This window comes from Schistocerca nitens, chromosome 3, assembly GCF_023898315.1.
Source record: "Schistocerca nitens isolate TAMUIC-IGC-003100 chromosome 3, iqSchNite1.1, whole genome shotgun sequence".
Taxonomy (NCBI): domain Eukaryota; kingdom Metazoa; phylum Arthropoda; class Insecta; order Orthoptera; family Acrididae; genus Schistocerca; species Schistocerca nitens.
The window spans coordinates 448,858,517-448,870,845 of NC_064616.1; the positions used below are offsets into that span (position 1 = coordinate 448,858,517).

Genomic DNA, 12,329 nt, shown 5'->3' on the forward strand with positions numbered 1-12,329 from the left:
ACATGTGTCAGTCCTTGAAGTAGTTGTGAAATTATCACTGTAAACCCATGCATATCATTGTAGCATGTGTAGAAGTCTATTGCTGTCATAAAATGCCCCACCAGTCTTACCAGGCTTGGGCAGCTGAACTCCACAGCCTCAGTCACAAATGTCAGTTTGTTATGGATGCTCATCATGATCCCTATGCTGATTCTATTGTCTGTGATGCCAGCATTCAGTTGTGTCCTGACAAGGAGGTGTGTCAATTTCGCATACTATTTCACAGAACATGTCAGGGCTGCATGCCCTAAGCGCTGGGTGACTTGCGACAATTGTACAAAAAAAAGAACATTGAGCATCTGTGTGTCAATCCCATCCCTCCGTAAGTGCTGGGCGACTTGCAACAGCTGTAGGAAAACATGACATATAGCATCTGAGTGTCGGTCCCAGCCCCCTCCTGTGGACATGGACATGAATGTTAAACATGTGTTTCCAGTGCTTACAATCATAAAAAACAGCTTAGTGAAGTGCCAGTTATGGAAAAGGTGCTCAGACTACAAGTGGATGTGAGAGCAGCTGTGACTTTACGGAACTCACAAACTTATGTGGATTTGGGATCTCTGGCATTGTCTCCAGTTAGCAATGTTTGGTTAAGTTACAACAAGCTGCATATTCCAGTTTTAGGGCAATTTACAGCTTCCACTATGTATGAATCTATGGTTGTTTCGTCGACTTTTCTGGTTGTGAATAATGCTGCTGTTACAAATCTGCTCAAGTTGGATGCTTCCAATGCATTTGGCTTTTCCAGTTCGGATATGGTGCACCTTGTTTTTGACCAGGTGCCTTACCAGCAGTTAGATTTTCTATGTTCTGAGTTTTTGTTTCTTCTCTAATGTGGGTTAGGTTGTGCCACTAACTTTTTGGCCCCCATTACCCTGAAACCTATGGTGTGGCTGTGCTTTTTCCATGTGTGCCCTATTCCAGTGGCTTTCACTGATCATGTGAAATCAAAATTGGACAGGCTAACACCACTGGGGTAATACAGTCTATTACATTTACCTCCCCCATGATTGTTAAAAAACTGACTGGTCACCTTCACCTCTGCAGTGACTTTAAAGCTTAAGTCTATCCCTGTCAGAAATCCTTTGCCCTGTCTGGATGAGTTATTGGCTAAACTCACCAAGGAGGCAGCTTTTCTACAAAACTGATTTATCTGAAGCCTATTTAAAGTTTGCGTTGGATGAGGATTCTAACCAGCTCCTTGTGACTAACATGCCCTTTGGGTTGTACCAGTACCAGCACTTCCAGTTTGGGTGGCCAGCATCCCGGCAGCTGTTGAGCATCTTTTTAGACCAACTGATGATGTCTGTTCTGGAGTGCATCAAATATCTTGATGACACCCACAGATGGGTGGATCCATGGAAGGCCATTTGTGTAACTTATGCACCATTCTCACTATCTTTCTCACTGTAGAGTTGAAATGCATCATGCTCAAGTCACACTTTTTTCAGCCGTCCAGAGTGTATTTGGGGTTTGTGGTCACAGCTCTGCTGAGCCCTACACATTTCAAAGAACTCGAAGCATTTTTAAATACAACTGCTTATTATCATAAATTTATTCCATGTGTGGCCATGTTGGCCCATTTCCTCCACAAGTTTCTCCACAAGAATGTTACTTTTCAGTTGAAGCCAGCCTGTGATCACACATTCATGCTTTTGAAATATAAATTACATTCTGCTCCTTGTTTGGCTACCATCTGGTTTGTGGCTACAGATGCCTCTCAGTATGGTATGGACTCTCACATCAATGTGAGAATGGTTCCAAACATCCAATACCTTACACATCAAAAATGGTCAGCTTGGCTCAGCAGCACTACTCCCAAGTTGAAAAGAAAGTACTCACTATCATCTATGCCCTCAAAAAAGTTCATGTGTTCTTGTGTGGGTCTAAGTTCCACCTCATTACTAGCCACAAGCCTTTGGTTTCATTGTTTAATCCTTTCGCTTCTTTGCCCGACAAAGCAGCACATTGCTTCCAGTTTTGGGCCTTGTTTCTGTCCCACTAAAACTATGAAATACATTTTTGGGCTACCAGCAACATTTCAACACCGCATCGATGTACTACCATGGTTCCTGATAGGGCCAGATCCTACTTTTGATCAGGATGAACTCCTTTGTTTTTACTTAGACGTTGAGAGGCAACATACAGGCTCCCAGATCGCAGCTGTTGTTGCTGTCAATCTATTTTTGTGTCAAGCTGTTCACCTCATTCAGCACGGTTGGCTCATCAGACTTCCGATCCTTTGCATAACTTCTTTGTCCTCCATCATCACCTTTTAGTATTTTATAGTGTTGTTCTCTTAGCTACGGATGGGCTGTTGCCTAGTGTTGTGATCCAGGCCGCCCTATGGATGAATGTGCTTAAGCTGCTACATCAGGGAGATTGATGCGGTCTTGTGAACTAAGTTATTAGCCCACTGGCACATGTTTTGGCCTGTAATTGTAGGTGACACTATACATCTTGTCGTGGCCCGCTCTTATTGTGGTACCCAACAGGCGGCACCATGGGCAACAGTTTCTCTGTGGGCCTCATTACACTGTCCATGGGCATGCATCCAAACTAATTTCGCAGGACCCTTCCTAAATTCTCCATGGTTGATGGTTACCAATGCTTTCTCTTGATTTTCATATGTTATCTGTTGTCTTTCGACATCAGCCATGGCTATGATTCAAGTCCTTTCTGAAATTTTATCTACTGAAGGATTGCCTTATATGCTTGTGATGAATAATCGTCCACAGTTTTGGTCTCAGGCCTTCCACGACTTTTGTGCCTCTCAAGGCATTCCCCACATGACTGCTCCTCTTTCCACCCCTAATCTAATGGTGAGGCATAATGTCTTGTGCAGGTACAGGCTGTGTTATTCTTTGTATACTCTATTCCACACATTTTATTAAGATCACAATGGACAATTAAGAAATGTAACTACCAAGCAAATTTTACTTACAGATAACACAAATTCAATACAGCACTCTTGTATGAAACTATATCTCTGCAGTTACTGTTGTCAGTGGGGTACCTTTTATGTGTTATAGCCAGGATTGGAGCATCCTGTTCAGGCAAGAAGTTATAATAATAGAAGGAGCCCCACAAATTACTGTCTTGTTATGTAAGGTGTTGTAACCGCAACAGGAACGGTCGCAGGATGGCCGCTAACAAAAACACAGCGGGACCAAACAGCAGTGGTCGGTGAACAAACAAGATGGACGAATGGGAATGGAAGGACAAGCACAACGACAGACAACTGAGCAAGACACCAAGATCAGCAACTAAGTATTAAGCAATGGGGTCACAAGAGATAACCTCATGAAATCAAAACAATGTCCACTCGTAAATGAGAAGTAAGCACACGCAACATAAACACGATTTCTGTAAGTGAGATATCAACCGACTCAATGCAAATACGACACTGCCTCACTGAGTGAGAGGCTGCTGCCTAAAATACACGACAGGGTATGTCGCTGTTGGCCGCTGGGACCATGTGCTCCACAGTGGTGCCCTCACATTAGACTCGGGGCCAGGAGTGCATGCACCCACAGCTTACAGCACGACTGGTACAGAGACCTCTAGTGGTCATCAAGTTCCATGCCATCTGGTGCGGATTCGAAACGCGCAGCGCTCGGTACAAGATAAGGTAATGGTTAGGTTAGTCAGTAGAAAAATTTATTTGACAACAAACTAAAACATATACACATATCATATAAGAACAAAAGAAAATTGCTGTTACAATTAATAATACATCCAGTCACCTACAGCATCAATAATTGTTTGGCACCTCTGAAGCATGCTTGAAACAAAGTTTTCCACATTGAATTTGTGTTGATGGATGTTTCAAAATGAAGATCTTTTTTTCCTTGCAACTTCGTTTTGATATAAGCCGATACATTTTCAATAGGATTAGTGTCAGGTGATGGTGAGGGCCAATCCAATACCTGCACACCTTTTTTCTTTTTCCAATCACTGCAAAGCCTATTGCAGTGCTTTGTATCATTGTCCTCCTACAGTATCTAGTCTTCATTTTTGTTGATGAACCAACGTTTGGCAGTCAGCATAAAATATCTTTGATAATTTTGTAATGTCTTCCATGAATCTGAATTGTTGGTAAATACATCCAAATCTCAGTCAAGAATTCAAAGTAAACTAATGCTCTATGGACATTGCATGAAGGACAAAGGTTCCCTCTAGTGGGCTGTGAAAAAGCTTAGGTGATATGCCTCATCATGTGTGTGTAATGCTGATCACGCTCTTACTTAACAGACTGTATTTAAAAATGCACAGAGCAGTAAAGTTAGCTTCTTTCATCAGAACATGAGAGGATCAAGTAACAAAGGTAGAAGATCTCCTTGCCTGTTTGGAATATTTAGAAACTTCTGAAAAGATAGAAACCTTGTGCCTTTCAGAACACGAAATAACCACAGGGTTAGAGACGTCAAGTACAAAGGGTTACACTCTAGCAACTTACTCATGTAGAACTAATGTGGAAAAGAAAGAGACAAACAGAACACAAGTTCAAAAACATTGAAAAAAGTAGATTTTATAATTATCAGTGCACTGAAGTATGTGATTGTGAATTAATACTGAAGAAGTCCACTTTGAATGATTGTAAGCTTATATAGATCTTCACTGGTAGATTTTCAACTGTTTGTAAGGGAGATGTGTTTCTTACTATGCTAACAAACTGGCAACATGCAATAGCCTGATGACAGTCTCTACGAATATTCTCAACAAAGATATAGAGGCTGCTAAACATACATCTTCTCTGAATAATGTTTTCAGAAAAATCTATTACAACTTATAAAGTCTGACAGAATACATTTATAACTCACTTATGCAAGACAATGTGCCCATAGAACCAGCCTACTAACAGAGCACAGGTAGCCTACAGCACAACATTGCAAACCCAATTTGCTATTAGAGTTGATGAAATGGAAGATGAAATACTATACAGGGTGTCCCATTTATCTTGACCACCCTAAATACCTGTTTGTGTAGATGCAATTTACAAAATGTTTCAAGCAAATGTTCTTTAGCCATCAGGGGGACATCAATCAGTATGATTAACTTCATTGTAGCTTTGTTTTTTTTACAAAGATATGAACAGTGGTATGACTTTTTTTAATGGCTCCCTGTATTTTTTATTTGGTAATTCATTACCTCTCCTAAAGACCTAGTCAAAAATGTATCACAGTGTACCATTCACTGAAACACAACATTATTAATTACATAACACAACATTGACTTTGAGCCTGGGATCACAAACTCCTCCACTTGCACGAGTTGTCAGAAAAGAAATGAAAACCAAGTAAAAACATAATACAAAATTGACTCTCTTGTACCATTGCCCAGGAGTAGAACATTCAAAGGTGCTCAAAGTGGTGACCCTGGACACCAATACACTGGTGCACTCATTGAATGAAAGAATTATTTACTGCTTCCAATGTTGCCTGCTGAAGAGAATTACAAGCAAGAACGATACATTCCTGCATGTCCTATGGAGTTGTTGGAATATCACGATAGACAACGTCTTTAATGCATCCCCAAAGAAAGAAGTCCAGAGGATTTAAATCAGGAGACCTAGCAGGCCAAGTAACTGTTCCTCCTTGACCAATCCATCTGGCAGGATACCAATGGTTCAGACCACAACGTGCATGCAAGGCATTATGTGCTGGACATCCATCGTGTTGATACCACATAAGCATCCTGTTTCTTAGAGGCACTTCATCCAGAAGAGGAGGAAGAATTCATCTGAGGAAGTTGGCATACGCTCTGTCATTTAGACTACCATTGATGAAATAAGGGCCAAAAATTGTAGTACCAAGCATCCCACACCTGACGTGAACTCTCCATTGATGCTGATGTTCCACCTGTCTAAGCCATCATGGATTATCGCTGGACCAATAATGCATTCTCCTTGTATTTACCCGTCCTTTGTTTAAGAAGGGACATTCATCGGTAAATAGAACACTGGAGAAGAAGTTTGGGTTGGTGAGGATTTGCTGCTATGCCCCCTGACAGAACTGTATGCAATTCTGGAAATCATTCCCATGCAATTCTTGATGTAAGTGTACATGGTAAGGGTGGAAGCAGTGATGTGTAAGAATATGATGTACACTTCTTTTAGGATTGCCAATCTTGTGTCAAGCTGTCGTGTGTTCACATGTGGATTCATAGGAATGGAAGCGAGAACAGTAACTTCGGCAGCTTCGTCTGTACGAGTGCTACGACGATTGCATTGTCGTGGGTTGAAACTTCCCGTTTCCTGAAGTGTCGCAACAAAACAAGAAAACATCCATTGGGAAGGTGGGTTCTTGTAAGTATATTGCTCTCTGTACAGTTCCGCTGCCTGCATAGCATTTCGTCTACATTCAACACCAACAATAAAAGAAACGTTATGTCGATGCAGTTTGTAGGAAGGTCAGCTTTTACTGTATGCCTACTCTACACAACAGTATTTAAAAGGACTAAACTACTGTACTAAATGTACCCATACATGAGAAAACAGTATTGCAATTACTGTTCTGCTAACTTACATTCTCCATAGATGAATAGCATTTCTACCTTCTCTTTGTTGGTGTACATTCTACTCATACAACTCTTCAACTCATGATGATTGATGGAATGACGGGTGTGCATTCTACTTATGTTTACATTGTCCTCTGTCAATGTTAGCACGTGGATGTGTTCCATTACCCAGAGTACCTGCACTAAGCACTGGGAGCGTTATGTCGATGCAGTTTGTAGAAAGGGCAGCTTTTACTGTATGCCTACTCTACACAACAGTATTTAAAAGGACTAAACTAATGACACTGGGTAACAACGATTTTTTTCCTTGAAGCTAAAAAGTTTTTCTGGTGTGTTTTTGATTTTTGATTCCAGGTAAAGTACATAAAATGCATGGTCACATGCAGTTTTGGTACAAACTGAGGGTTTCTGTGAGGTATGCAAAATGTAGCTATGTAATAATCACACTAATGCCAGTGTTGCTTTGGGATGTTTTGCAGTATTACTGGTTACAAAAAGTTGTTTTATTTCATGCACCAGAACCCAAAAAATTGGCCAAGTAGAGTGCCTAAAGTTCATGGAAAAAACATACTGTTCAAGTACTTTACCTCAACCTCACATAACACCTGAAATTATGAAACAACTGACAGAAATTCTACCAAAAGATGGCTACACTTTCAAATGACATCTTGGATATTAATAAACTGCTTCAGCTGTATTTAGTCCTTTATTTTTAGATCACTATGAGTTTCATGGCACTAGGAGCCACACTTTCAGGTGAACATACAACTAAAATATTAGAGCTAAAAAGCTTGGAACTTGGTACTCAACTTTCATTGCCTGTCAGAATAAAACATGGATAACAGGCACGTATATCACAGAACAGAACAGCTGGGTGCATGGATTCCAACCCAATATGTTGGATGAGGGCACTTCTCTACTCTATATGCAATCACACAACAAGGGATATGATTGTGTGTTCTCTCTTACTCTTTGTTTCTAATGTCAGTGTTATCAATCAAGCTCCACTTTTGTTCCAGTTCATCTGTCTGAACATGCCTTTGCACATTACATGGCCTTTTCCTTAATGTGGTGTATTGTGTATCTGTGTCATGATTCAAAGCAGTGGTTTCTACAAGGAACTTTTTCAAGAGAGCCTCCTTTTCTTTTCATAATCAAAAACACATCTTGACAGACATGGATATGTTGGTTTAAGTGCTTGTACTAAGCAACAACTCACATGAACTGCTACGAGTTAAAAAATTGGTACAAGCATTTTGCTTTCACAAATTGCTAGGTAAATAAATGTATACTTGGGCAAAGCCCCATGTACCTAACAAATCCTACAAATGAGGTGCAGCAGGTACCCAGAGGTTACTCATTATACACTAACTACCTGAACTATCAGCCACGCAATTGGTTCTCAAGCATACATTTTTTATATTTGGGTTTTTAAGACTCCATCTCCTGCAACACACAATGTTTTTTTTAATTCTTTGCCCAAACATGTTTCACCATGCAAGTGTGACTTTTGGTGTGTTTCATTTTATATCGGCAATATACAGTGTGTATCAAAAACAATAATTCGATTTGGCAAGTCTATATTTCTGAAGCTAATAAACATATACAATGAATTTTGTTTTTTAATGAATGGGAAACTCAAAAAGTTTTTTTCATACTTTTTCAGAGGTGTTCCAATATGCCCCCCTTGAATTGCACATCATATGTCTAAGTGGTATTCAAATTGTTCCCACACTGCAGCGAGTGTGTCTTGAGTTACAGCTTCCACAGCTGCTATTATGCAATGTCTCAGTTCATTCACTGTTGTTGGTAACAGAGGCACATAAACAGAGTCTTTGATAAACCCCCACAAGAAATAATCACATACAGTCAGGTCTGGTGACCTTAGAGGCCAGTAATATAAGGTTGAATCATTTGATCCAGTGTGGCCAATCCACCATTCAGTAATCATTTGATTTAAAAATGTTCTCAGACATATCAAGGTATGAGCTTTCTATAACACTGTTCTCGGCAAATAAAAATGGACCGTTCTCCTTTTCCTGTGAAACTGCACAAAACACATTAAATTTTGGAGAGTCCCTCTCATGTTGTACAACTTCATGAGGTTTTTCTGCAATCCGTTTTCTCACGTTATGACAGTTCACCTTTCCATTTAAATGGAATATTGCCTCATCACTAAACACTAAGTGTGGAAGAAAAGTGTCATCCTCCATCTTACCAAGGATGAAATTACAGAATTCACATGATGTTGTTTGTCATCTTCACAAAGAGCTTGTAGTAGCTGAATTTTGGATGTTTCATGTGTAAGCGTTGACACAGCATACGCCAGATGGACATTGGGGGCATGTTGAACTGTCAAGCTGCACGGCAAATGGATTTCTGCAGGACTCCTTGTCAAACTATGGCAGATGCATTTGATGTCTGTGTCAGAAACTCAGGAATGGCCTGATGACTTTCCTTTACACAAACAACCTGTTTTTCAGAATTGTTCATGCCATCATCTAATGCTCTGCGCTGTAGGAGGATCCATACCATACCTAGCATGAAAGTCACGCTGAACAGTTATTACTGACCCACACTGCACAAAACGTAGAACACAAAATGCTTTCTCTTGTCCTGACACCATTTTTACTAGAACTGAAGTGAATGCACACTGCAGCTACCTAGCAGGAACCATGTAAAACTCAAGAGTCAGTTCTTTCCAACAATAAGTTGTTCATGCACATATCTCAAATAACATAACAGTTATGATTTTTTAAAATCAGATGATTCTTTTTGATACACCCTGTATTACAAAAATTTTGGTTGGTTTTTTACTTTAGGTCTGGAAACAGTAACATGTGAATTTTTATTTTGTTGTGATTGTGCACCTGAAACTGCATTAATTTTGAATTCAAAACTAGTGCCACACTGCACAATAACAACATGTAGAAAAAGTGCATGGTGATAGCAGCATAACACCTCTCAATGGTGTGGTGACATAAGTTTTCCTAAATCTCGTTTTTGTATATAAGAACTTCTGATACAATGTGAGAGTAAATTGCAAAAATGTGTGAAAAGTAGTGCATTTAACTAAAATCTACAAAGAAACACACCAATTATATACAATATGACAGAGAATGTAAACATACAACTACTACAATTACTCTTGGGAAAAATATACAAAAACAATTACTTTTCAAACAAAGAAACCTATTCTTCTGACTACTTATCATACGATGTGCTGGCAAGCCATATCAAACTTAAAAGCACACCAAACCATACAATCTCACCTTTAAAATTAATGTAGTTTCAGGTCAGTTATCATAACAAAATAAAAATGCACATAGTTCCAGGCCTACTACAGAAAATAAAACTAAACTTTTGTATATTAAAATGGTGATCACTGAAAATGACGTATAGATATCAAAACATGTCTGAATAAAGATTTAAAAAAGGAAAATCATTGTACGAGGGGCATTCAATAAGTAATGCAACACTTTTTTCTGAAGGCAGGTTGATTTTATTCAGGATTCCAATACACCATATTATTCCCCACTCTTTCAGCTACTATAAAACCTTGTTATGGTGATAACAGATGCCTCACCCATGACTCACCATGCTTTTGTTCATTGCCAGGTCTCTGAAGACATTCTGCAAGTGCCTATGAATATCTGCGATGCTCTGGTTTTCCACTAAAAGAAACTCAATGACAGCTCTCTACTTGGAATGCACTGCCATTACAGATGTCATTTTTAAGACTACGTATAGTGCCACCACCTATCAGAACTTCATGAAACTGTAGGGGCTGAAGTGGGAATATTCTGTGATGTCCCAGGACAAATTTCACATTTTTTCAACTGAAATTGTCTGAGATAAAAAAATGTTTTGTATTACTCATTAAACACCCCTCATATTTTTCAGAAGGCACAATTTTAATAGTTAAAGTTAAATTTACAAACAGGGATGTGTTTCAAAGAGGAGCATCCAATCCTAGTAAGATTTGATACTTTAACTTTGAATTTCTGTTGCCACCCCAGTAGTTTAGCCATAATGACTGAAAGGTAGTCATTGAAGCATGCTTGCTGTTAGCCAACCCCTCCTCCCCCCCCCCCTTCCTTTCCAAAAACCACCTGCTTAGGAACCTCACCTCATTGGCATAATTGTCAAACTGTACAGATGACATGTAGTTCATCAAAAGGTATGGACACATTGAACATAATTCCCTCTTCCCAGTAAACAGCCAACAGAAATGAAAGGAAAGAAGCTTACATGTTAATGGCAGGCAAGAATAAAGAACATTTCTAGTGGAATAATATTTATAGTATGGAGTTTATGAAATCTGTTGTTTTCACAACTCATGTATCATTATGACCATTGCACCACAATGATTTCTGAGCTTTAGCCCTATTTGAAATTACCAAGGCTGATATCATGTTTATACTCACCATCACAGTCACATCTGCAAGAAAATGTTAGATAAATTTATCTAAACTACTAATGATGGAAAGAAAATGTGGGTACCTTGTCATGTACTTCTATCTCCTGCAACCTAACAGTAACATGAGATTTTAACTGTGGATCAAGAATTCTGGTAGAATCTCCGAGCACTGTTTTCAGTATTTCAATACAACAGTTCCCAGGCCACTGAAAAACGTTTTTAAGTACACATTTTGCTTGTCTTGATATGTCTCCAATGTATTTAGCAAACAGCCATGGCTCTGGATAATCTGAAAATAGAATCTGCCTTAAGCTTTTAAAACCAAAAACACACTATTTACTGATCGCAGCATATCAATAATGTATGCAGGGTGTCACATGTTCACATTAAAAATACTTCATGTGGACAATGAGATAAGCAATTTTATGCAAGATACTTGAGGTCACTGATATCAAGAAACACATTAAAATTTGCCCAAAAATATGTTGGGATGCACTTGTTTTGTCCCAATTCTCAGTCAATGAAAAGTGGCCATATTAATTTGTTGAGTGGTCCAACTAGGTCAGGCACTTGCTTGGTGTTATTTTATCCACAGCACTGTTTTATATCAAACTCAGCGCAAAGTTTTACATGACAAAAATTACTTACACTTTTAACACACAATATTAAGACACCACCACAAGCTAAGGCAACATTTTCCTTTGAAAAGTCTAATAATCGTGAAGCAACTCTAAACAGCTTCTGATTATTATTATTTTTTTTTTAATGAAAAATAATACTTTTCTCAAAGTTCAAATAAATAAATATCTATTAGATATAAAAAATTTAACTGTTACATAAGTTGTTTAAAATCACCACCACTCACTTGAATGCATACACTGCATCACATAATAATTATTGTACATGTACTTTTTAAATTACCATGGCAGTTTTCATGAGTATTTTCATTTCAGATTCGATGAGTGAAAATAATTTTTTCAATTATGCACCCAAAGACACAATCTCATGGGTTTAAATCCACAGAACTTGGAGACCAGAGAACTGGTCACCAATAGCTTATATACTAACTAGGTAATTTTACACTTGAACAGTATAGTGTACCCACATGTGCAGTTACAAGTGGAGTGTGCATTTGCTGCAGTAAACTTTTACTTCTTCTTCACTTGAAGTTGCATCAATACTAAACACTACTAACAAAGGAAAATTAGGTTCCTTTGTAATTTACTGAGGTTCCATTCACAGAATTGGATATCTGCCAAACAGTCATTCAGGTTTTGCACTTACATTCTGTCATATGGGTAAAGCATACATTGTTCATATATTTACCTAACCAATGTTTGTAAACCATCCA

The 12,329-nt window shown here is 38.7% G+C and overlaps 1 protein-coding gene across 1 annotated transcript in view; it reads right to left on the minus strand.

Moving 5' to 3' along the window:
- Positions 1–12,329, minus strand: part of LOC126249271 (zinc finger FYVE domain-containing protein 26) — a 393,885-nt gene that overhangs the window by 133,365 nt on the left and 248,191 nt on the right. Inside the window, exon 23 of the mRNA XM_049950925.1 lies at positions 11,062–11,267. Coding sequence (XP_049806882.1) covers positions 11,062–11,267 — 206 coding nt within the window. The remainder of the gene's footprint in view (positions 1–11,061; positions 11,268–12,329) is intronic.